At 42.9% G+C, this 25,001-nt stretch overlaps 2 protein-coding genes and 1 long non-coding RNA gene across 43 annotated transcripts in view; 1 reads left to right on the forward strand and 2 right to left on the reverse strand.

Annotated features, from left to right (window-relative positions):
- Positions 1 to 4,346: 4,346 nt before the first annotated feature.
- Positions 4,347 to 8,379, reverse strand: Hax1 (HCLS1 associated protein X-1). Of its 3 annotated transcripts, XM_037206834.1 has the most exons (8): positions 7,920 to 8,011; positions 7,669 to 7,771; positions 7,131 to 7,387; positions 6,784 to 6,971; positions 5,156 to 5,207; positions 4,931 to 5,037; positions 4,718 to 4,808; positions 4,347 to 4,612 (listed from the first exon to the last, which is right to left on the reverse strand). In XM_037206834.1, the coding sequence occupies exons 2-8, from the start codon at positions 7,698 to 7,700 to the stop codon at positions 4,527 to 4,529; spliced, it is 813 nt and encodes a 270-aa protein (XP_037062729.1). In that variant the 5' UTR covers positions 7,701 to 7,771; positions 7,920 to 8,011; the 3' UTR covers positions 4,347 to 4,526. The 3 variants fall into 3 exon arrangements, with proteins under 3 accessions (XP_037062729.1, XP_028746724.1, XP_037062728.1); XM_028890891.2 differs by lacking the exon at positions 7,669 to 7,771 and having other exon boundaries at positions 7,920 to 8,379; XM_037206833.1 differs by lacking the exons at positions 7,669 to 7,771; positions 7,920 to 8,011 and adding an exon at positions 8,184 to 8,369.
- A 104-nt stretch (positions 8,380 to 8,483) lies between these two features.
- LOC119088187 lies at positions 8,484 to 16,012 on the forward strand. Of its 3 annotated transcripts, none has more exons than XR_005091788.1 (4): positions 8,484 to 8,976; positions 9,594 to 9,706; positions 10,490 to 10,623; positions 12,966 to 15,872. It is a non-coding gene; the product is annotated as an uncharacterized LOC119088187 (long non-coding RNA). The 3 variants fall into 3 exon arrangements; XR_005091787.1 differs by lacking the exon at positions 8,484 to 8,976 and adding an exon at positions 15,933 to 16,012 and having other exon boundaries at positions 9,620 to 9,706; positions 12,966 to 13,153; XR_005091786.1 differs by lacking the exons at positions 8,484 to 8,976; positions 9,594 to 9,706 and adding an exon at positions 10,240 to 10,305.
- Positions 9,562 to 25,001, reverse strand: part of Ubap2l (ubiquitin associated protein 2 like) — a 52,400-nt gene continuing 36,960 nt past the window's right edge. For 4 of the 37 annotated variants that reach the window (XM_037206824.1, XM_037206813.1, XM_037206810.1 and 1 more), the window contains 9 exons: positions 24,839 to 24,927; positions 22,104 to 22,157; positions 19,577 to 19,658; positions 18,931 to 19,148; positions 18,073 to 18,178; positions 12,979 to 13,046; positions 11,645 to 11,842; positions 11,180 to 11,230; positions 9,562 to 9,674 (listed from right to left, as the gene is read on the reverse strand). In XM_037206824.1, coding sequence (XP_037062719.1) covers positions 9,636 to 9,674; positions 11,180 to 11,230; positions 11,645 to 11,842; positions 12,979 to 13,046; positions 18,073 to 18,178; positions 18,931 to 19,148; positions 19,577 to 19,658; positions 22,104 to 22,157; positions 24,839 to 24,927 — 905 coding nt within the window. In that variant the 3' untranslated portion in view covers positions 9,562 to 9,635. Of the gene's footprint in view, positions 9,675 to 9,833; positions 10,375 to 11,179; positions 11,231 to 11,644; positions 11,843 to 12,978; positions 13,047 to 15,978; positions 16,381 to 18,072; positions 18,179 to 18,930; positions 19,149 to 19,576; positions 19,659 to 22,103; positions 22,158 to 24,838; positions 24,928 to 25,001 lie in introns of those variants that run through there. The other 33 variants (XM_028890870.2, XM_037206807.1, XM_028890869.2 and 30 more) reach the window with 13 other exon arrangements.

The raw sequence follows: 25,001 nt of genomic DNA on the forward strand, positions 1-25,001 counted from the left end.
AGACGTACACACAGACAAAACACTCATACACTTAAGATAACTTTTAAAAAATTCAATGATTTCCACTGAGGATTTAAATTTTTAAAAATTATATTTATGTACTGGAGTGTTTTCTGTTTTCGTTTGTTTGAGACAGGGTTTCTCTCTCTGCAGCCCTGGATGTCCTGGAACTTGCTCTGAAGAAACTCAGAGATCTGCCTGCCTCTACCTCTGGGATTACAGGTGTGTGCCGTCACTGCTGAGCTCCTATAGGAGTCTTTTGTTGGCATGTATCTCTATGCACCACATTTGTGACTGGTGCCTGCAGAAGTCAGAGGAGGGCCTTAGATTGCCTGGAACTAGAATTGCACATAGTTAAGAACCACTATGTGGGTGCAGAAAACCAAAGCCAGGTTCTCTGCAAAAGCAATAAATGCTCTTAACTGCTGAGCCATCTCTCCAGCCCCCTGTAGTAAGTCTTAAAAATATCTACTTTGGGGAGATTTCCACATCTTTGTCTTCAAAATCTTTTTTCTTCTTTCATTGTTTTTGGGGGCGGAGCATGTGTCACAGTACCCACACAGAGGTTATAGGACACCTTGCAGAAGTCAGTTTGCTCCTTAAACTCTCTAGGTCATGGGGATTGAACTCAGGTTGCCAGGCTTGGTGACCAGCAGCCTTACCTGCTGAGCCATGTCACTAGCCCTTCAAAATCTTACAGTTGGCTTGTTTCTGCTCACTTTTTTTTCCCCCGACACAGAGTCTCACTATGTAGCCCTGACTGTGCTGTACTCTCTTTGTAGACCAGGCTGGCCTGGAACTAAGGAATCCACCTGCCTCTGCCTCCTGAGTGCTAGGTTGAAGGTGTGCTCTTCCATGCCCAGCCAACGCCCAGTTTTATGTAGTGCTGAGGTTTAAACCCAGGGCTTTGGCTTCATGAATGCTAGGCAAGAACTACTAACTGAGCTACATCCCAGTCTCTTGCTGTTTGTTTTCCTGGTGTGAGCATGTGAGTGACTCTATTTCAAGATAATAACAGAACCATCGAGGAAGACATTCAAGGTCATATTCTGGCTTCCAGATGTATTTATATGTGTCTGCATCCTCTGGAACTGTAGTTACAGGTGGCTTGTAAGCTGTGTGACATGGGTGTTGAGGACTGAACCTGAACTTAGCCTTCTACAAGAGCAGCACTGTTTTTTATTTAAAAATGTTTTTGAGGAGGGCTGGAGAGATGGCTCAGTGGTTAAGAGCACGAACTCCTCTTCCAGAGGACCCAGGTTCAATTCCCAGCACCCACATAGCAGCTCACAGATGTCTGTAACTCCAGTCCCTGGGGACCCAGCACCCATGGCAAATAATGAAAATCATTAAAAAGAATCTTTTTGAGTGAGTGGTAAGAAGTATGCATGCATGTGTATGGAGGCCAGAGGTCGACAATGGGCATTTTCCTCAATCACTTTTGCCCTTTTCCTCACTTTTTCACACAGAATAAAGTGAACCTGGAGCTAATTCTACTAGACTGGCTGGCAAGCCAGCCCACGGATCTTCCCTCGTGCTTCCCTAGCCGTGGGTTACAAGTGTGTACCATCATGACCAGCTTTCCGTGTGGGTGAACCACCCTCATGTTTGCACAAGCACTTAACCTACTGAAACAGCCCGCCCAGCTGTCTGTTGGTCTTGTGAACTTTTTTAAGTGAACAGTTAGTTTCATGAATTGTATATGGTATGTATGCCATAGTGCCTGTGTCGAGGCCATAAGGTAACTTGTGAGAGTTGGTTCTCCTCTACCATGTGAGTCCTGGAGATTAAATTCAGGCTGTCAGCCTCAATGGCAAGTGTTTTTATTTTCTGAACCATCTTGTTGGATCATTATATTATATTTATTATATTATGTGTGTGTGTGTGTAGGCATGTGCTATTGTGAAAAGTCGTTCTTTTCTGGGTCCTGAAGATGGAACCAAGGTGGTCAGGTGTGGCATCAAGTGCCTTTACCTACTGAGACAATTTGGCAGCTCACTTGTGACATTTTCATACATTATTATCTCATATTTCTAAAACCATAAGAGACTTGTTTACTTGTCAAGTCTCTCTGTATAGCAAGTTTATTCCAAGTCACTTTTGTTTGTATGAATCTCTATTACTCGTGTGAGATTTCCTCACATATCTGGTGATCTTTGGCCTAATATTTATGATTAAACACTGAAAAGCTCATTGAAAAAAATCAACTGTATCCTTATATAAATTTATGAGTATAATAAGAAAATGGGAAGAATCATCTACTAAAAATAAGGATAGCATATATATATATATATATGCTATCCTTGTTTTTGTTTTTCAAGACAGGGTTTCTCTGCGTAGCTTTGGTGCCTTTCCTGGAACTCACTCTGTAGACCAGGCTGGCCTCGAACTCACAGAGATCCGCCTGGCTCTGCCTCACAAGTGCTGGGATTAAAGGCGTGCTCGACCACTGCCCAGCAGCATTTCTATTTTTGAGACAGGGTCTCAGTATGTAGGCTATGCTGGTCTCAAACTTGCAATAATACTCTTCTCTTTGCCTGGGGTAACAGGTGGCACTACTACACCTGGCCCTATCATACTTAAAAGTGTGATAAAGGAGGGCTGGAGAGATGGCTCATCAGCTTAGATTACTGGCTGCTCTTTCAGAGGACCTGGGTTCAAATCCCAGCACCCAAATGGTAGCTCACAACTGTCTGTAATTCCAGTTCCAGGGGATCCCATGCCCCCTTCTGACCTCCACAGGTACCAGATATGCACATGGTGCACAGACATACATGTAGGCAAAAAAACTGTATACAGAAAATAAAAATGAATCTTTTTCTGGATTTATGCCATATATAAAGATCAAATCCAGAATTTAAAAAACTAAAAAGTACAAGTATGAAAACTCTATCAGGTCTAGAAATACGGTCCAGGCTCAAGGTTCATGCCTCACAGGCCTATGGCAGCACTGCCCAGCTCAGGAGACACATTCAAAACAACAAAACCGATCAGCTAACACAGAAGAGCACCATTTCAATCTCGGTCAGAAGAGATTTCAAACAAAACAAAACAAAAACAATGCACACTAACCAAAGAGTTTACTATCCAAAGATAACTTTGGCTATAGTGAGAAAAACAAAGAGCAGCTGGGTGGTGGTGGCACACGCCTTTAATCCCACCACTCAGGAGGCAGCCTGGTCTACAGAGAGAGTTCCAGGACAGACAGGGCTGTTACTCAGAGAAACCCTGTCTTGAAAAACAAACAAACAAAAAGAAAAACAAAAAGGTTCACCAACCAAAAAATGTAAGAGAACAAAGTAACAGATTTAATTATTTGTGCCAGGGTTTCTCTGTATAGCCCAGGCAGTCCTGGAACTCAGAGACCAGGCTGGCTTCAGAGATCTGCCTACCCAGTGCCAGGATTACAGGTGAGCACCACATCTCTCCCAACCCTCAGTAGATTTTTTTTTTTTAACTACTATCTCTTGTGCTTGATTGTTACACTTTTTGTTTTGTTATGTTTTTTTTTGAGACAGGGTTTCTCTATGTAGCCCTGGCTGTCCTGGAATGCCATAACAAGTTCTAGGACAGCTGGGCATAGTCTATAGTCAGCCCTTGTTTCAAAAAAATACTTAAAAAGAAAAACTTCAGTTTAGCTAAAAAGATTTAATTTAAAAAAATCTATTTTTTTTGCTAATTATATTTTTCTAACATTAATTAAAACCAATAAATAAATAATTACTCAGAAAATGAGTAAAAATAAAAAAATAGCAAATTAAAAAGGCACACACCTTTGATCCCAGAACTCAGAGGCAGAAGATCTCTGAGTTCAAAGCCAAACTGGTCTACACAGTGAACTCCAGGCCAACCACAAACAACATAGCCAGACACCATCTTACAAAAAGTCTATTTGCCCACGGAGTGCACTAGCTCATGAATTACTCAGTTAGTGATCTTGTACTTAGGGAAACAGTTATCTTACTTTCATTCAAATATCTTCTGGCAATGTGAGACATTCTTTTCTAGAAATATTACTGGAATTATCTCTAGTTATTTCCTTAATAACAAAATCTTTTTCTTCTTGTGCCTAACTCTCATTTATTAAATCTTGTTTTGGAAATGGAAAAAAAATTATTTAAAAAATAATAATAATGAAGGGCTGGAGAGACACCTCAGTGGGTAAAAATACCTGTTCAAGCCTGAAATTTTGAGTTGGAACTCACAACGTGGAAAGAACTGACATCCACATGTGCATACCACTCCTGGTGTACACATACAATATAAAGTTGTAGGCCAAGATAATTTTGGAAACCCTGGATGGGTCTGAAAAGCAAAAGAACCTTGACAAAACCAAGACCCAGACCTTTAGCATAAATAAAGGCTTTATTGGTCAGTTTGGATGAATGACAGACTGGCATAAGCTCAATGAATTGTTTCACACACTCAAGACCCTGCGGATGACACAAGAAGCTAAGCTTATTGGCAATGGGCAATGGGAAGGGAGCGGAAAGGACCTGACGGCTTCTGAAGGTTAGTTAACAAAGCTACCGGGACCGAAACCAACGTCCTAGGAGCAAATCCAGGAGGGAAAAGGGATCCTCCAGAGCTGACGATCCTTCGGAGACTGGATCTAGGAACAAAGTCGTACATGCTGGCATACTAAACAAGACAGAGGAAGAGTATCGATCGGTAGGCACATCCTTCCCCCAGGTGTTAAGAGTCACCCTTAACTCACCACTTGTGGAACTGTCGTGTGCTTGTTGGTGGGTCACTGTGGTCTCCCTCCGTCCCTCACTGTCCACCACAGTGCGGTGCTCCTCCACTACCTGCAAGGAGAAGTTCCAACATATTTCTAATACCACTATGTGGAGTTTAGGGTTTTCTCATACAGTTCCCTCTTTCTAGAGCATTCTCTGGCCAGTTTTTTAATTCTTCCCCCTCAACTCACCCCATCTGGCTTGGTGATCTTGGTCACAGAGATGCTCTTGAAATAGGATTTGGGCTGGGGTTGAAGAAGTGGACCGAGACCTTCCTGGGAAACCTGGGAGTCAAGATCTGGAAGGGCAGAGAGACAAAAGCCAGGAGAGAGTGGAAAAAAGAAAGCAGGACAAGTGTGTGAGGAAGAAACTTCTAAGACAACGCCATGGAAAACGTGTCCTCCCTCTAAACTCACCATTGTCCTCTCTGGCTCTAGAATGGGGAGTCACAGGCCAAATGTCATCCAACTGTAGAAGAAGCCACACAGAGTTGGTGAAAAGATACCTTCCATCCGAAGCTTGAAGGGGCAGAGACCCCAGACTCCTCCTAAGTCCCCACGCCCCAGAAATACTTCCATCTGGGCAGCTTATGTCCACATACCTTCTTCCGTAGTTGTATATGAACTTCTACCAAACAGACTTCCTGAAATACTTTCCTGCATCTTCAAGATCTTTTTTTTGTTGTTGTTGTTGTTTTGGTTTTTCAAGATAGGGTTTCTTGTCCTGGAACTCACTCTATAGACCAGGCTAGCCCTGAACTGACAGAGATCTGCCTGCCTCTACCTCCCTAGCGCTGGGATCAAAGGAGTGCATCAACATACCCGACTCAAGATCCTTTCTTTCCTTCCTTCCTTCCTTCCTTCCTTCCTTCCTTCCTTCCTTCCTTCCTTCTTTCTTTCTTTCCTTTCTCTCCCTCCCTCTCTCTCTTTCTTATTTTAGTGTGTGTGTTTTTGAGGCAGGGATTTTCTGTGTAGACCAGACTGGCCTTGAACTCACAGCCCAGCCTCAAAACTCTTTCTTAAACAAAAACTGAAACTAGTGATTAAAAAAAGAAATTTCTGGCCGGGTGGTAGTGGCACACGCCTTTAATCCCAGCACTCAGGAGGCAGAGCCAGGCGGAGCTCTGTGAGTTCGAGGCCAGCCTGGTCTACAAAGCGAGTTCCAGGAAAGGCGCAAAGCTACACAGAGAAACCCTGTCTCGAAAAAACAAAACAAAACAAAACAAAACAAAACAAAACAAAATTTTCACTTCCCCTTTGTATTCTATTCTCCTGTACTGCAAAAAGAAAACAGAAGCAACAGGTCTTGAAAGATGACCCACACCTGCTGCTCTTCCAGGATATCAGGCAGCTCTGAGCTCCAGGGGATTCAACACCACCTCATCACTACAGGCATCTGCACACACATGGTACACAAAAACTCACACAGGCACACACACACACAAATAAATAAATAAATAAATAAATAAATAAATAAATAAATAATAAATCTTAACAGCAACAAAAAGCCAAAGTAACAAATTCAGATTCAAAGTCAGGCAGATCCCTGAGTTTGAGGCCAGCATGGTCTACATAGCAAGTTCCTGGACACCTAAGGATACAGAGTCCCTGTCTCAAAATACATAATAAAATAAAATAGAGAGAGGGTAGAGGCCACTCTTGCAGAAAACTGTAGTTTATAGTTCCTAGTCCTAGCACGGTGGCTCACAAGCACGTAACTCAAGTTCCAGGGTATTCAGTGCCCTATTCTGACTTCTGTGAGCACCAGGCATATGTGGTACAGAGACACACAAGCTGGCAAAACACCCACACACATACAACAAAATCAATAAACCTCAAGGTAGGCATGCTGCACACACTTTAACCCAGGGCAGGCCAATCTCCACATCTGAGGCCAGTCTGGTCTACACAGTTGAGTTCCAAGTCTCAAAACAAAAAGCCCAACAAAGAAAATCCAGGTAAATGCACTAATTAGAGGTGCTAGACTTCCCAGAGACCCCAGGAAGCTCTACTCCCTGCTCCTCAGGTGCAGACAGAGTACTCACCCTATGAAAAGGCCCCTGAGACCCCCAATCTGGAGCTGGTTTGGGGGATTCAGGTCTAGCATGACTCTCCAAGACCCCCTCAAAGATCTTGGGTTGGTGACTATCTGGGTACTTAAGCATTGAGTCCCGCAGCGTCTGCCCTTCCCGCAGTCTCTCACCGGGTGGTTCTGACTCAGGACCTGGAAGCTCTGTAGAAAGTTGGTAGGTGACACTGGGATAGGAAAGGACTTAGGACACATGAAAGTTTTTTGAAATCAGCTTTTGCAAACTATCCATCCCCAACTACTCTGCAAGGCCCATATTTCACCCAGTATCCCATAAGTTCTCCCTCGGGGAAATCTACACACCAGGGGAGTGGGAAGGCAAGGTCCAGGCCCCCATCTCGCTGAAGATGCTATTGAAATCTCGTACTAGATCATCAAAGCCAAAGTTGTCGTGGAATCGCATGCCTCCTCCAGGGCTGAAGCTGAAACCGAATTCCTCCGGAGGCTGAGAACCATCAAACCTATAGCTCCCTCGACCCCACGTGCCTCTGTCTTCCTCTTCTTCGTCATCATCATCGTCATCATCTCGAGTCATCCCTCCAAAAAAGGGATCTCTGTGGCTGAGAGTGGAGGCAGATAAGCCACGAAGGTTTAAGCACTGTCTAAGCAATAAAATCAACCCAAGGCCAGCAAAATGGGACAAGGGCAGGACGCCGGGCAGCTGAAGAAAACACTGGAGAGCTGGCTTCCAAGTCAAAACAACTCTGAAAGGTCTATTAAGGTTTTATATTGTTTCTAAATAGAGCCTATCCCAACCTCCCCACATCTCCCAAACGCCTCCCGTCTGTTGTTTTCCCCAGTGTCTCACTGCCCACTCCTATTTGCCCAAGGTCCTGCTCACTTGCTCATTGTCCTCTTCCCCCAGACCCCCATTGTCTTCTACGCCCAGGTCGCTGTTGCATCACCCCACTCTGTTTCTCTCCTCTTCACGACCGCTTTGGTTACTGTGGCGGGGTGAGTACTCAAGGTTGAGATTTCTATCTCTCAGCAGTTGAAGGGGGCGGGGAAGGAAGCTTTCCAAAAATACGGTGAAGGGGTCAAGCGTCCCCAAAGAACACCCCTGCCTCATGTCCAGCCCAGAACTACGCTCACCTCCGAGGTCCACGAAAGCCGAAAAAGCCCCGGAAAAGGTCAAAGAAGTTCATTCCCGTCGGGGCACTACAAACTTTAAACTTCTGCAGGACATGAGCGCCAGCGGACCGCCAGCTTGCGCTACCCTGTCAGAGTTAGCCAGGGCTCAGCATTCGCTGCCGGAAACCAAGTCAGCGACGCGGCATTGTCGTAAAAAGACTGTAACCCGGAGGAGGAAGAGGCGGGGTTGACGGTGCTCCTCAGACGCGAAGCTTATTACACTACCTTTCAGAGTTGAGTGAGGGTGGGCATGCGGAATTCCCACCGTCCAAGATCACATTCCCTTCTAGATGGTTCTCCTTCCTGCCCATCCGCCAGGCCCCAAGTGGTGTTTCCGTTACTCTCTGGATGGTTCCAAGTAAGCCGTCAGAGGGAGTGGCCTGTCCCGAGCCCTGCCTCGCCCCAGGCTCAGAAAACACTCCCACTTTGTGTTTGTTTCTAGACTGATGTAAGTGACGTCCAACAGTATGGGTTGGGCAGTGTTTTGCCAAGCTCCTTCCAGAGCTATTTCCCTACTGCTGAATAAAGACATGGGGATGCTAGGAATCGCTTCACCTAGTAGGGAGTTAGTTCTGGCCATAATGAATTCTTTTAAACATGTGTTTGTTTATTTGACACATGGTTTCTCTGGGTAGACCAGGCTGGCCTCTAACTCAGAGATCTGCCTGCCTCCGCCTCCCAAATGCTGGGATTAAGGACAGTTGCCACCACTGCCTGGTTGCTCTTTTAAACTTTTAAAACAGACTGCAACCAACAAGGTAAGATTTACACTAGGCAGGGAAGAGAAACTACTGAAGCATCCTGGAAAGTAACAAAGAGTCAAAGAATTATGACATTTGGTGGTGCACGCTTTTAATCCCAGCACTGCAGAGGAAGAGACAGGAGGATCTCTGTATGAGGCCAGCCTGAACTACATAGCAAGATCCTGACTCAAACACACATCCTTCCCACCCAAGCCAGAAGGATACTTGCAGTTTGGGAAGTCAGAAGCAGAATCTCTTGAATCTTTGGCAATATGGTGAGTCTCGGGCTCTTACAAACAAAACTCCCCTTTTCCCATGTAATGAAGACCAAAATCTTTTAGCATACCATGCCCCCACCCCATGTCTTGCTCTACATCATCTACCCTTGCCCAGAAATTGGGCATTTCTAAGCGACATAAAATAGGCAAGGCAGGGTGTGGTGTTGAGAATCTTTAACTTCATCACCCAAGAGGCAGAGCAGGCCTCTGACTTTGAGATCAGCCTGGTCTTCATACCAAGTTATAGGCCAGTCAGGGTTACACAGTAAGACTATCTCAAAAACAAAACTCAGACAAGAACTACTGTAGTCTACTTCTATAAAGCGAAATGGACCCTAAGCTTTGGTTCTGCCAGCCAATAGCTAATGTTGGCTTCAGACTTCAGAGTCCTTTAAGATCATGCTTAAGTTCCCACAGTCCCTTTCTTTTAAATGTTCTTCCTTCCCCCTTCAGTTCCTAAAACTTGCTATAGATGAGGCAGTTTCTAGAAGAAATGAAGACTTGTAGTGGTTCTTTCCAGTCACAGGGTATGAATGGGAATCCCCTTAAGGGCAAAATATTAGCACATTAAGGTGAGAGTTCTTAAAGGGCAAAGATTTCACTTTATTCCACAGCCTTCGAGCCTGCTAGAAGAGGCCCAGTTGGTACGGTAATACTTATTCACCAAGCTGGTCATCGACGAGAGTGAGGATATCCTAGACGGAGCAAGAATGGGCAGAGGCTGAAGGTAGAGGTTTGGTTTTTTTTCTCCTTTTTTTTTTTTTTTTATATATATATGTATATATATACAAGACACATTAATCCATTAAGTTTGAGGACACAGTACAAAAAAAAAAAACACTTCAACTAATTCATATGACAATGCTGTTCATATTTATGACGCCATTTTTTTTTTTGTTTGTGTGTGTGTGTGTTGTTTGGTTTTCCTAATAATAAAGGAGGAGACTTAGGGCTGTTGGGCTGATATATATTTGGGGGGGTTCACCTCCCCACCTCACCTATACACCACCAGGGTGAACAGGAAGAAGTGAAGGAAAGGCGGGGCCCACAGCAAAGTTTCATAATCTTGAATGCAAAGAGGAAGGAGGAAGGGGGAGGGAGAAAATACAAATCCTATAATACATACAACAGAGTGGGATGGTATAGGAATGGGACAGACATGAAGCTGAGGTGTGGGATGGGCCGCTGGGGGTGTGGAGCAGCGGAATCGCCCCACATTCTTTTCTCTTTGATGCTGTTTCCATAGTTTCCAGGCTGAGAGCCCTCTCAGAAGATGGGGCCGGGAGAAGAGGCCGGGCCTCAGTTGGCCCCCCAGCTGTAGCTGTTGTAGGCAGACTTGTTGGTCTGGGGCTTCTGCGGGATGGAGCTGGTCTGGCTACGTTGCCCGCTGCCCGTCTGCAGGGGAATGGGAGGGTTATGGGGGAGGAAAAAGGTGTCTAGTTAGTGGGACCAATCTGTAACATCTTCAAGTGGAAATGTGTCAAATAGTTATACTCTCTCATTTCCTTAGATCCTACTATGAAGTTGACTTTTCAAGCATAGAAAATTCGGTCTACATAGCCTCTTTTACAAGGCAACATTTTTTTTAACCTTAAAAACAGAGGAAAAATGAAAAGTGGACAAGCAAACTTTGGAGATAAGATGGTGAGTTGGTTCTATTCCTGCTCAGTTGTCTTCCCCACTATCCGCTGCTCTGGTCTAAAAAAGGCAACTTTGAGAATTCTGGCCTTTTTGAAGTGATTGATTACAAGATGATTCAATTCTCACTCATCTCTGTGAATGACTCAATATGGAAAGCTATCTTTGAGAGCAAGGAAGTTGCCCAGCCACCTACGTTGGAGCTCTTAAGTGGTCTCTTTTCCCACCCTTCAGATCCACCCACCACCATACATTAATTAATGTGACACCAATTCAAACAAAGCAGGAAAGACTTGAGGCATCAGGCTCCAGATGCTGCCCCAAGAATCTTTTCCATTTTGGTAACCAAGTGTTTCCAGAGTTGGGGAAGGGTAGAAAGATAAAGAGGGTGTTGAAGGGGGAAGGAAGAGAGGACGGGGAGGCCAGAGAGCTTAGCATAGTGTTTCTGTTTGTGTATCCCGATTTGTGATTGGGTAGGCTTTTCAAGTTATCTGAGGCTGTGGAGGTGAAATGGGGACTAAAAAGAAGTTGGTTCAAGCATATTATCATTCAGTTTCATTACCTGCTCCTCCTGCTGGCGCTGGCAACAGAGAATCATCTGCAAATATGGTAGCTGAGGCAGAACCAGGATATATGGAAAATAAAGGGACAAACTTTTGACAATAGAACTCCACCGTTAGAAGGGAAATCTATAATGTCAGGGAAGGGAGAAGGCTGGGAGAGGTTAAGAGGGAAGGTGTGACCCAGGTCTGACAGGATGAGGAGAACTGTGCCACGGGAGGTGGAGGAGAAAGGTACCAAAGGAACTGGGCAAAAGGGTTTCAATCTGGCCCCTTCTCTCATGTTTCCTTTGCCAACTGCTCATGTTATGTGCGCTTGTGTCTGTATGTGCTGTGTGCCCCTGGCTGGCACTGGTGAGGACTGGGTGAAGGTGGTGGTAAGGAAGGTTAAGAAAAGGAAAAGGGAGGCAGTTTTAAGGGATAGGAAGGAAGAGGAAGGGAAAGGAGAGAGGGGGAAGGGCTATTACCTGGCCATCCTGCTGCAGGTGATGATGAAGGATCTGAGAATGTGGCTGCTGATGGGGGGTCAGAATATGCATAAAGGGGGCAGGTGGGTAGGCAGCAGCCGTGGCTGGATTGATGGGTCCTCCACTTCCTAGGGCTGAAGGCAAGTTGAAGGAGGCAGCAGGAGTCCCGGAATGAAAGCCTTGTTTCTCAAAGGACTGCTATTCCGGGAGAACAGGAGGAGAAAGAGTAAAAGAGAACATCAGAAGAATCCTAGGACTTTCTGAGCCCAAATACCCCTATCCTCAGAAAGCAGCAAGGTCAGAAACAATAGCACACCTCAAGTCATTCAAAAGTCTTAGTCCTAACTCTGCCTTTTCATAGCTCCATGATCCTAGGCAAATGAACCACTTGGCCTCAGTTTCCTTATAAATAAAAGTTAGGTGGTGGTGGCCTTTAACCCCAGCACTCAGGAGGCAGAGGCAGAGGCAGGTGATCTCCATGGGTTCAAGGCCAGCCTGGTCTACAAAGGGAGTTCCAGGATAGTCAAGAACAACTAAAGCTACCTTAGAGAAGTCCTGTCTCAAAAACAAAGATATTGCTGATCATTTGTCATAAGGATCAAGCATAAAGATGACTATCAAAGCACTCCATGAAATCTTTCATTGGTCAGGCATGATGGTGCACACCATTAATCCCAATCACTTGGGAAGCAGGTGGATCTCCGGAGTTCAAGACTAGCCTGGTCTACACAGTGAGTTCCAGGTCAGCCAGGACTACCGAATTAAACCCTTCCTCAAAATAAATAAAATTGTACATTTCATGTGAATACAGGGAAATTTGCTCACTAGTCTGGGCATTCCTGCCTCTGTGGTTTAGCATAAATTAAAACTCCTTAGATATTTCTGAAGAAATGACTAAACACTGAGATATCTTGAGTATGGAAGGTGCTGGGACATAAAAATAACAAGACATACCTATAGATAACAACAAATACCTCACTTTATTCCCACTCTTGTTTATGGACTTAAAAAGAATGAAATTAACTAGTTTCCCCTCATTTCCATATTTTTTTGGCCGAGTTATGAAAATGATCGTAAGTGGGTAGGTCAAGGGACCAAGACCATTGCACCGTAAATAACATCACATTACAATTTACCACACTTGACCTTCCTATGGCCTTTTTTTTTTTCCCCCTCAGAGGGCTAAATTTAAAGTCCTAGAGAAACTGAAGCCTAGAGACAATTCATTTAGAAAAGGTAGGATGAGTTTCTGACACTGCTGCTGAGGGTTGTATGAACTGCAACTCCACCTCCATGTCCATCTCTTTCTACTTTCATCCAGACCAGGCACCTACCTGGGTTTTGGAGTACACAGAACCCGAGATATCTGGCACGCCCGTGTTGCTGGAGGTGACTGATACACCTAGGGGAGGAGGAAACACAGAGGATTAGCTGTTATCAGCCTCGTCTGTTCCTAGGACAGCGTGGTGTCTGCAGCCTTTCTAGCTATGGCACTGCAAAGGAATTCTGGTATGTTTTTTTTCCACCTTTACATCAGTTCTGAGATGTCAGAATTCATGACACAAATGATGCCTAAAAGTTCTTCTGCTCTTTCTAGATATGTGTGGAATACATGTGTGAACTTCCTTCTGAGGGGCGCAAGGGGATATGAGCAAAACCTCAGTAGCATATGATTTCAAAGCAAAAGGATATTATAATGTCCATAGTGAATCTGTCTAACCAAACTCCACTCAGTTCTGCTTTTTAAGACTTTTAAGACTGGCTCTTTCTATTTTATAAGATACTTTGGGGCTCAAAATCCTTAACACCACACTGTTAAATATTAGGAGCAGTCCGGTGCAGTCCCCAGAGTGCTTATTCTCAGAGCCTCAGTTCACTCAGCCTCACTTCTCTGATCATAGGAATTATATAAGGCTTATATCCTTGTGACTTAAAGGGCTGGCATAAGAGGAATTTCTGGTTCTATAATTTTAGTGGTGTAGGGAATGGGGAAATGTAGTGAGGGGTAGTCTTTCAGCCTATATGAAACATACAAGTAATGTCATTTTCAGTACTTCAGTTTGTCCACAAAACAGCTTTAATCCATACCTAACTTATGTTTCCTGTTGAAAAATTCCCTACCACTACACTTTAAAGGAGCCTGTAGTAGTATAATCCATTTTAATTTGTTCTCAAGCTGAAATAAACATACTACTACACTTTTCCTTCCTGAGGGTATTGGTCAATGAATCAAGAAGACAGGAAAAGCCATGGGATAATCTAGCATCTCACTAGAGACATTTGAAACAAAAATGTGAAAAATATGTTAACTAGGAATTTAATTCACAATTAAAAAAGAAAAGACATTATTAGTTCCTGTAAAGATAAAAAGGAAACCAAAAAAACTACATTCCTGTCTCCAGAGGTATTTTTTTATTTGAAGAGCACTGATTGAGCTTTGTTTTGCCTTTTTTTAAAAAACGATGTATTAATAATAAAATCACAAGGAACCCTCCATTCACTCTCAATTCAACAGCAGTTTCCACACAAATTCCAGAACTCAAATTCTCCTAAGGCAGCCTTTAGGAGTTAAGTTTATAATCACTTTAGAATCCTCCAGTAGAATCGGTTTTAAGGGTTAAAGAGTCAGTCAGTGATTAAGTGCTTTTCTAGCCAGCACAAAGACCAGGGTTTGATCTCTAGTACCAAGGGGAAAAAAAATTAACTGTTAAACTCTACCACATCCTAAGTCCAGATAGTGCCCTTCAAAAGGAACAAATACAATTCTAGGGGAAGAAAAAGCAGAACCACAGAAATAAAGCAAGGGAAAAAAATACTTCCCCATCTCCAAAGCCTTAACTGTAACTGCATACCTGGAAGGCACAGAGTAAACAAAGGGAACAATATATCAAACTCTTCCAGAGGTAGCAGAGATTTTTCTTCTCTTCAGAATCCAGATGCCTATCTGACAAAACAGTGGGTAGCAGGCATAACTTTAAGTTCAGTTACGAAAAGGACTAAAGCTAGTGAAGTTTGAGGGGGAAGGGAGATGAGCCAGGATACAGAATATTTTCAAGACAAAACCAAAGAGACAATGAGTTATCTTTAACAGATCAGTGCATACAGCTGACTTGGTTACCCTCTGCAAAGAGAAGTTAGGGTGCTTACACAGGGTAGGAGAAATTACTAACTGGATCCAAGCTGGGTGGTGAAGAGAAACTTAGTTCTAGCAAGCTCCTACCTTGTTTTATTTTTACATAGTAACAGTTTAGTTCAGGTTTTAAATTGTACAGAAGATAGAAAGAACTAGAAATGCAAGGGGGAAAAAAATAGAGAATCCTGTATAGTAGCTATAATAAACCTCTACGTAAGTATTAGAAAACCTAAAAAAAAAAAAAAAAAAAAAAATAGCAGGCTTTGATTTCCCTATTTTCACTAGTTATTCCAGAGATCCTCAGACTAAAAGTTTTGCTTTCCTTCCCACCCCACATGTCCTGCCTACCCCACCTTCCCAACTGTGGTAAAAGTCATTACAAAACAATGTAGGTGGAAGGCAGAAGAACCAAGAACCCACTTCTCTTACTTATCATGGCAGCAACTTGAAAAATAGGTTACATTCTACAGGACCAGAGAGGGTGGGAACTACACAAGGAAAGCTGAAGATCTGGTTTCCAATTAACCAAAGGTAGTGACCTAATTGTTCAAATTTATGCTATAAACCAATGGCCGATGGGTGTACTTGTTAGTGAGTGCAAATTTTCCACCAGGATGTCTGACAAAATCTCCCTCACATATCTTTGGCTACCTCCACAAGTAAAAAATGACTAATAATTCACAATCTCTGAAAAGCCAAAGGCCCATGAACAGTGCTCCAGGCTAGCACAGTTTCCACAAAGCCTAAGTCCTCAACTGAGTGATCACTAATGACCTGATCAGATATCAATCAGCCAGTCAGCCTTTGAGAACCAGATGTAGAAATTAAGCCTTGGACGATACTTCCCTAACAACAGCTTTGAACACCATCTCTTTTTGCCTTTCACCATGACTTGACACTAACTTCTTGTCCTTTTCCCTCAGCCCAAGTCAGAGGCAAGGGGATAATCTACATGAAAAAGTAAAGACATAAAAGCATGGGAAATCAGTTTTGTTGTTTTTATTTATAATAGCTTTACCAACCAACCAATAGGCTGGAAACAGGCTGTTTTCCCTCCCCCAGTTTAAAAATGACTATACTGAAACACTAACAGCTCTTTGGCTATACTGGGAATTGACTGAAAAGGCCACCCTCCACCCTTTATCCACAATACAGCATTGGCTCCTGGTGTCCAGAAAGACATGCACGGAAAGAACGCAGAGTTAGCTAAAGAAATACCACAGTTTATTGAAGACTACAAATATTTTTGTTACAAGTTGGATCTACATGCCTTCCAGAAATCAAAAGCAACAGCAGGTGTGTGCATTGATGCTTCGGAGGTGCTGCACCGCTCGAACTCGAAATGGGTAAGACAGGGTCAGACACATGGGGGAGAGGGAAATGGGGAGGGGCAAGTTCAAAAGCCCAGAAGGTTTCCACCAACTCATTTCCCCAAGCCACGTAGGCCATGGCCTCAGTTCAGCAGGCTCTCCTCAGTGGTCTGGTTTCTGAAACAAGACTTCAGTGCAAATTTATACACACACACAAAACACAGCCCCCAGGCCTGGGCCAAATTAGCTCTCAGCCGTCCAGAAATGCTTGTAAGGGGGTGGATATTTTCTTCCTAAAAGGAATCAAATACATAAAAATAAATGAATTTAGAGGTTGATGAGGAACAAAATGACAAGAGCCCTCTGTTGGGGGTTGGGAACTAGGGGTTCTCAAAAAGCTGCTATAGCAAGCAGATTTCTGAAATCTTAAGGCAGAAAAGAAGCTAAGAGTTTCAGAATCAGATTCCAACTCTCGCCAATCACATACCCTTTAAAATATTTGTCACTGGACCTCTTAGTACTTAAACCTAATGGAAAATTTGGGGGATGGAGCCACTCAAAGTCAAAAAGTTTACACCTCTCTACCCACCAAAGTTTAGGCTAAGCCTTGTTCAATGAGAGGAGTAGCCATAAGGAATATGGGTATTAAATCTCAGAGGTTCCTCAAAATTTTTAAAACATGTATCATGAACTAGTCTTAAAGATCACAGTTCAAACCTCCACCTGTCTATTAATACCTAAACTTATTTGTTGTCTTCTGTGCTCAGTTCTCCAATTACAGAAAAGCTTGGTTATTTACCCACCCAGAGCCCATAGAAGAGTGAAGAACACTTGTTAGTTCCTCTAAATCCCCTAAAACTGTAACCAGGATGCAAGCTTTTAAATATAACTCTCAAGTCCAACCCATTAGCAACTGCAGCAATCACCTCCCCAGATTCACCTAAAAGTCATTTAAAAAAAAATGACGGGAATTGTTGTCAGTCCTCTCCTGGAGCCAGGTACGGTACATGCCTATTACCCCAGTACTCAGGACAGTGGCAAAGACTGAAACAAATTAGAGGCAAGCCTGGGCTACATAGAGATCTTGTCTCAAAAACAAAACAAGAAAACAAGACAGATGTGGTGGTGCATGCCTTTAGTCCCAGCACTCTGAAGGTGGGGGCAGATAAATCTCTGTGGATTCCAGGTCAATCTGGTCTACATTTTGAGTTCCAGGACAGATAGGGCTACATAGAGAGACCCTGTTTCAAAAAACAAAAACAAACCAAATTTTAAAAACAACAAAAAACCTACAAAGTAAAAAAAGAAAAATTAAAAAAATTAAAAATCTGCAAAAGGAAAATTTTCATCTCCATTCTCCAAAAGTAAAGCATCAATGTCAGTTAGAGAAGCAAGGGCTAGACTATACGTGTCCCTAAAATACCTGCTTACTTTCCTGCCATCAAATGTGCAGCAGGTCTTTGCAAGAAGACTAGCTATACAAATGAAGAAGAAACCTGAGGGTTTATGTTCCACTCTACTCATTTTCCTCCATATTGTAGGCCTTCTAGCTAGGGAATTAAGAAAGGGAAGCCATATAACAAAATTACTGCTACAAATGAACTCATGCCAAACCTATGGTACAGTCTGTTAGCTAGGAAAGCATCAAAATCTCCCGAGTACTCTGATTTCACTCTCAGTGCCATGTACACTACCATTTTCCCTCAATGACATTTCACTGTAATCTTGGGGCCCCTGCCCTGTTTTTCACCCAAACAGAGATTAGCCAACACATGCCCTTGGAGCATTCCCACTTTGAATAGTGGATACATGCTCTAGTCAAAGCTCTTTGTTGGTACTGTTCTTAGACCCCCTAAGCCAATCAAACAATGACAATCATATGTGGAGTTAGCTTACCCTCACTGACCCACTTCCAAATACCAAGTCTTTCTCCCATCTAGTAATATCCCATTCAGACCACTGAACAAGGGCTGGAGGGAACTTACCAGTGTTGTATCCGTGAGACCCATATCCACTTGGTTGTTGGAAAGGGGTGGCCGAGGCATTCACACTGACATTCACACCATGCTGCTTGGAAGAGGTAGGAGCCACCTGAAGAATAAAAAGGACAGAAATGAAATGAAATGGCAACAGACAGCATGTCTCACTTGTCCTACTCCAAAGACTGGACATTTAGGCAGATACCCATCCTAATGTAGGTATCTGCACAGATTGAACAGTGAAATGGGATCCTTACTGATTGTGGCTGAAGGAGAAATAGCCCCCAAATGCTCATGTATTTGATATCTGAGTACTTAGTTCCCTCACTGCTTAAGGAGGTTCTAGAACCATTAGGAGGTAAAGCCATACGGGAGGAAGAATCAGTGGGACAGGATTTGAGGGTTTGTAGCCCTATCCCATCTTCCTGTTCTACTTTCTACTCTGGGTACCTCACCATTATGGACTCTCCCCTTCAAAATGTAAGCCAAAAACTAACTATTTCTTCTGTAAGTTGCTTTTGGTCATGGTATTTTAAACTAACAACAAAAAAGTAACTAATCTACCAATGTTTTCAGAACTGACGTGAGCAGTCAAGTTATAGTTTGTAGATTAAAAGAGACAATGGTAGCAGAGAAAGGAGGAGACGGCAAAGATGTATCACATTCCTCCTTTGGCTAATTCTAAGATTCAGGTAATCCTTGTTCCAATTAAAATCCCATATTCCTTCTTCTCAGGTCAGAAATGGGCCAAAGGTACAAGTTGTTCCTCATTTATTACTAAGGAGTCATTTAGCCTTGAAAGCAGCTAGGATGGTACCCAGAATTGGGATCCTTCACAAGGAGACCAGCCAGTCAGTTACTCACAGGGAACACAGCAGGCCCATACTGGAAGGTGCTGGGGAGGCCCGGGACCCCTGTGTAGTATGGCAGGCTGGTGTAACTGTAGCCAGGAGGCAGCGCCGGGTTCAGGAATGTCTGCTGCGTGGTGTGGTGAGTCTGCGTCTGGTTCTGTTGGGGTTGGGCCAAGGTTGTGGCTGGGGCTGGGGAGGAGGCATCCCCGCGACCAAACTTGGTGAGGTCACCTATGAAAAGAAGGGCTAGCTGTATACTCTATAATGTGCAAAGGCTCCCAAAATGAAACCTCCCCATGTTCCTCTGTTAACTTGTTTTCTTTAATCTCCATCCCACCCTTTTCTTACATCTTGCTTCTCCAAGGGCTTGGAGGACAACAAGAATTAAGGGAAGATGAGAAGACAATGATCAGTTATGCACAAACAAAAACCTAAGGACTAGCAAGGCAATGAGACTGCCATTGTACACAGGGTAAAGCGGCACAAGGGAGTACAGAAGGGCATTTTCAATCACACTTCCTGGAAAAAGGTAGAGACTAGCCAAAAACACAGTGACACTTCTGCTAAAAACAGTAATTATGGAACCTTCCTGCGACTAATCACATTTCTACCTCCAATCCCAACACACCTCCCTGTATTCAGCTCTATCCCAATCCTACCAGAATAAGGGTTGCTGGCCAGGCTACCATCCCTCCCTGTAAGTGGAGTGGTGGGTGTGGGAAACGGGATACTGTAGTAATCCTAGAACCAAAATAAAAGAGCAGAGATTAAATTCCACTCATTCCCCAGCATGAAAATCACAAGATGAGAGGAAATAAGAGAATATTTGCATACTGCAGTTTACCCAGTTACTGATTAAACAGGTTAGCACTCACATGAACACCAATTATTCTTGCATACACTGTCCCCCTGCCTGGCCATGAGTAGAGTCACAGATATGCTTGTTGGAGTGCACATCAAGATCCAGCAAGGACCAACAAGGTTTAATCTTACAGATCCTCCTAGTTAATTTTGAGAAAACAGGTTCTTCGTTCTGCTGAAGTGCTAAGCTGAATGTGGGGCCAGAGAAATTGGCTCAGTAGTTAACAGTGCTTGCTACTTTGACCTCCAGAATTCTTGTAAAAAGCCATGGGTATGATTATAGACATACCTGTAACACTAGCACACAGGGTATGTGGGTGGGTGGGAACAGAGAAAGCGAGATACACTAAGTATCCTCCTCTGGCACCTGTATGCACATATACTGTTAAAAGGTGGTGCGTGGGAGGCAGAGGCAGGTGGCACTCTAGAGTTTGAGGCCAGCCTAGTCTACATATCAAGTTCTACGCCAGCAAGGCTACATAGTCCTGGCTAGGTAGACTGAATGCTGGGATTAAGGCATGTGCTACCACACCCAGCCTACTGTATCAAAATAAGAACAAAAACTGAATGTGGTGGTGCTCCCTGTAATTCCAGCATTTGAAGATTTAGGAGGCTGAAGCAGGACAATCACCAAGGCCAGACTGGACTACACAGCCTACACAGTGAGATTCTGTCTCAAAACAACAACAAAAGCTGGGCCTGTTGATACAGGCCTGTAATCTAACTACTTGGAGGCACAAATCAAGTCTTCAATACCAGCCTAAGTAATTTAGTGAAACTAAAGGCTCTGAAATACACTATTTGCCTAAATGCAAGAGACTCTAGGTTGATCACTGGTAATAACAGAAAACTTAAGACATTAAAAATATCGTAACCATCTGAATAAGATGGCTAGAGCTCCCATTAATTTCAATTACTCCTGTAAACTTCCTGACTAAGACAGTAAAGGCTTAAATTACACCATTCTGGGGATTCTGGGGAAAAAAAGAAAGATAAAAGGTGAAACAGGCCGGGCGGTGGTGGCGCACACCTTTAATCCCAGCACTCGGGAGGCAGAGCCAGGTGGATCTCTGTGAGTTTGAGGCCAATCTGGTCTACAAAGTGAGTTCCAGGACAGGCACCAAAACTACACAGAGAAACCCTGTCTCAAAAAAAAAAAAAAAAGAAAAAGAAAAAAGAAAAGGTGAAACAGAGAAACAAAAAAACTGGAAAAAAGCCAGGGAGTTTGGGTGTGGTGGTGAGTAACTTTGGTTCTAGTACTCAGAATACACAGCTGGAACTACACAGAAAGACCCTGACTCAAAAAAACAAAAACAAAAACAAAACAACAAACCAACCAACCAGTCAGGGGTTGTGATACATGACTGTGGTCCTAGACACTTAGGAAATTGAGGCAGGAGAATACGAGGTCCAGCAATTTGGGGCTAGTCTGAAAAACATGGTGAGATACACCCCCAATATTCAAATGAAAAAGTAGGAATATAGTTCAGCAGTACAGTACCTACCCAGCATGCATAAAGTCCTCATTTTAATCACAAGGGCCTCAAACAATTAAGGAAAAAAAAATCAGAACAGAAAATTGATGTGGATAGAAAGTATGTCAACAGTTTTATTAGTCCATTTGAGCCGCAGCTATGTAGCATGGGTTTTGATTCAATTACCAATATATAAACACATATATATGACAAAGTATATGAGAAAAAAAAGAGACTGGGAAGAAGCTAGGTTTATGACAGTGATTGAACATCTGAGAATCCATTCATTAATTTGTTTGGCTTTTGTCTTTTTGAAAGACAGGAGCTAATATAGCCCAAGCTGGCCTTGAACTCATTATATAGGAAAGGCACTTTTTGTTTGTTTGTTTTTAAGAATAAAAATAAACTCTGTATAGCTTTGGAGCCTTTCCTGGAACTCACTCTGTAGCCCAGGCTGTCCTTGAACTCAGAGATCTGCCTGGCTCAGCCTCCCAAGTGCTGGGATTGAAGGCGTAAGCCACCACCATCTGGCCGAAAGGCAAGTTTTGAATTCCTAGTTTTCCTGCGTCCACTTATCACATGCTGGGATTATAGGCAAGAGCCACACTGATTTTACCATTAATTTTAATGATTTTGCCGGGCGATGATGGCACATACTTTTAATCCCAGCACTCAGGAGGCAAAGGCAGGCAGATCTCTTGTGAGGCCAGCCTGGTCTACAAAGCAAGTTCCAGGACAGGCAAGGCCACACAGTGAAACCCAATCTTAAAAAAAAAAAAAAAAAAAAAGAAAAGAAAAGAAAAAGAAAAAATTTACAGTTCTTTTCCAAATTTCAATTCCACATACTCACCAATGGAAATCTTGTCTGGAGCATCTGTAAATCATCATAACCATATACTTGTGGCTGTAAGACAGACATTTAACAACATTAATAGGAACTAGTCAGGATGGCAGCAAAAGGCAACATAATTCAAATAACATAAATCCTCAGTGTTAGAACATGACAGATTATTTATTCCCTTCAGTGGGAAGTAAAGGTACAAAGAGATTAAGTGATTCAATGAAAGGTCTTGAAGTGTCCCTTAAACTACATACTATATATAATGACTAGGCAGACATTAGTGGACCAGTAAGGGAGAATGGGTAGATTCAAGTACAGCAGGCTTTAATTTCTATTGAGCAGTCATTGTCTCATGCAGACCTTAAAACCTGGATTGAAATTTATCTTTCCTAAAAGGACTCACATTTTATTGTTATTTCCCCATATGTCTAGGATCTGTTAAAAAAAAAAAAAAAGTATGCAATATGGGGAATAGAGGAATGGATCAACAGTTAAGAGCATTGGCTACTCTTCCAGGACTCCGGTTTGAGTCTCAGCACCCACAAGGTGGGGTATACCCATATGTAACTCCAGTTCCAGGGAATCCTTTTTCGGGGCTCCAGAAGAACCAAGTACACACACAGTTCACATACATACACCCAGGCAAAACACTCATACACATAAAATAAAACTACTTATATATATTTAAAGTATGCAATGTGGGGCTGCACAGATGGTTCAGTAAATAAGAGCACTTATTGCTCTTGCAGAGGATCTGAGTTCAGATCGCAGCACCTTACTATAAGTAACTCTAGTTATAAGGGACCCCATGCTCTCTTCTGACCTCCATAGGTATCTACCTCTGCATGGTGCACATACATAAATGCAAGCAAAACCTTCATATACCTTAAAAAAATGTTTTAAAAATTACACAATGTAGGGACTGGAGAGATGGCTCAGCAGTTAGGAGCACTGGCTGCCCTTCAGGAGGTCATGAGTTCAAATCCCAGCAACAACATGGTAGCTCACAACCATCGATAATGACATCTGATGCCCTCTTCTATCATGCAAGCATACATGCAAATAGAGCATTCATGTACATAAAAATACGTGAATGAATAAATCTTTAAAAAAAAATGTATACAATGTGAAAAAAGATTTAAGAAGGAAGGGGGAAGTGTTGGGAAAAGGGGAGTTTAAGAAGGAATGAGAATTATAAAAGAACGGAAGGGTGGTATGATCAAATTACATTATATCAATGTATGAAATTTCCAATTAGTTATTAAAACAAACGATAAAAGAAAACAAAAATGTAGCCAAGCCTGGAGGCCAATGCCTTTAAACCCAACACTCAGGAAACAGAGACAGATCTCAAGAATTCCATGACAACTACATAGTGAGACACTAACTCAAAAGACAAAAAAGTTTAAGAGTGCTACTTGGATATATAATCTATTATCTAAACTTCATCACTAAGGTAGGAATGGGTAGGTGGCTTTTTTTTGTTTAGTGCTGGCTGGCCTAAAACTCACAGAGATCCACTTGCCTCTGTCTATGTAGTGCTGGGATTAAACGCACATGTCACCACACCTGGCCCAAGAATAGGTGGTTTTTTGTTTTAAATTTATTTTGAGATAGGGTCTCACTATGTAGCTCTGGCTGTCCTAGAATTAACTCTGTAGACCAGGCTGGCCACAAACCCAGAGATCCACCTGCCTCTGCCTCCGGAGTGCTGGGATTAAAGGCATGCGTAAACATACCCAGCAAAAATAGGTGTTTTTAAACAAAATTTTTATAAATATTTTCCATCTTATTGTTTATTGAATACTTCAAGGTGACAGAAGACATACCAAATAAAATACTATTGTCACTATATTTTCAGGTAGTTCTAGATTTGAGTTCTAAATAGGTCAAAGAAAGCAAAGAACTACAGAGATAGAAAATCAAAAGCATTATATGAAATAACATATACTACACATTCTGGCTGTTGATGCTCAAAATCCAGAAAACATAGTCACACAAAACAAATACTTGGCGAAGGGCCTTGTCTAAGTTTAGTCCTTCCTCTATAAAAACTATTATATTTGAAGAAGAGGTAGCTCAGAAGTTAAGGGTACTGACTGCTCTTCCAAAGGACTCAGGTTTTATTCTTTTCTTTTTAGGTTTTTTTTTTTGAGACAGGATTTCTCTGTATAGTTTTGGTGCCTGTCCTGGAACTCACTCTGTAGACCAGGCTGGCCTTGAACTCACAGAGATCCACCTGGCTCTGCCTCCCAAGTGCTGGGACTAAAGGTGTGCGCCACCACTGCCTGGCCCCAGGTTTTACTCTTATGGGGGGTACTTATAGCTGTCTGTAACTCGAGTTCCAGGGGATCCAATACTGGCCTCCACAGATACCAGGCATGCTGTGTATAGATGTACATGTAAACAAAACCCCCAGATACATAAAAGAAAACAAACACACAAACCCTGTTACTTTTTCTTGGCTAGTGATATAGCTTAGCAAGTAAGGTGCTTGCCACTCAACCATGCAAGCCTAACTTGAACCTGCATAAAGGTGAAAAGGAGAGAACAGATTCCAATTTCCTCTGATCTTAGCACACACACAGCAGGTGTGCACACACACTAAAAACCTGTTTGCCTATATGTGGGTACCATTCATTTATTTATTCTGCTTTAATTATTATCTTCCATCTGAAGCCAGAGCTACAAAGAACAGTCACACCATCCTTGCTTTGTAGACAAGATCCTTCAGTCCCACTTACCGGGTAGGCATGTAACAGCCCTGGAGCCATAATATATGGATTAGGCAACAATGGCGGGACTCCAGGAGGAAGGTTGGGCGGAGCTTTTCCTGAAAGAGAACATTTTTTTGTTGTCATACAATTTATTAACCCCGCCATCGCAGAGGAAATGCCACCCACCTAT

Source organism: Peromyscus leucopus, chromosome 6, assembly GCF_004664715.2.
Source record: "Peromyscus leucopus breed LL Stock chromosome 6, UCI_PerLeu_2.1, whole genome shotgun sequence".
In the NCBI taxonomy this organism is placed as follows: domain Eukaryota; kingdom Metazoa; phylum Chordata; class Mammalia; order Rodentia; family Cricetidae; genus Peromyscus; species Peromyscus leucopus.

Excerpts from the sequence above, each read along its gene's own strand:
- Hax1 (XM_037206833.1), bottom strand. The coding sequence starts at position 8,269 with ATGGGCAGGAAGGAGAACCATCTAGAAGGGAATGTGATCTTGGACGGT. Across the intron at positions 5,208-6,783 it reads CTCAGGGGCCTTTTCATAGG|TTGGATGACATTTGGCCTGT; the intron begins GTGAGTACTCTG and ends CTTCTTCTACAG. Across the intron at positions 4,809-4,930 it reads AGATCACCAAGCCAGATGGG|GTAGTGGAGGAGCACCGCAC; the intron begins GTGAGTTGAGGG and ends TTCTCCTTGCAG.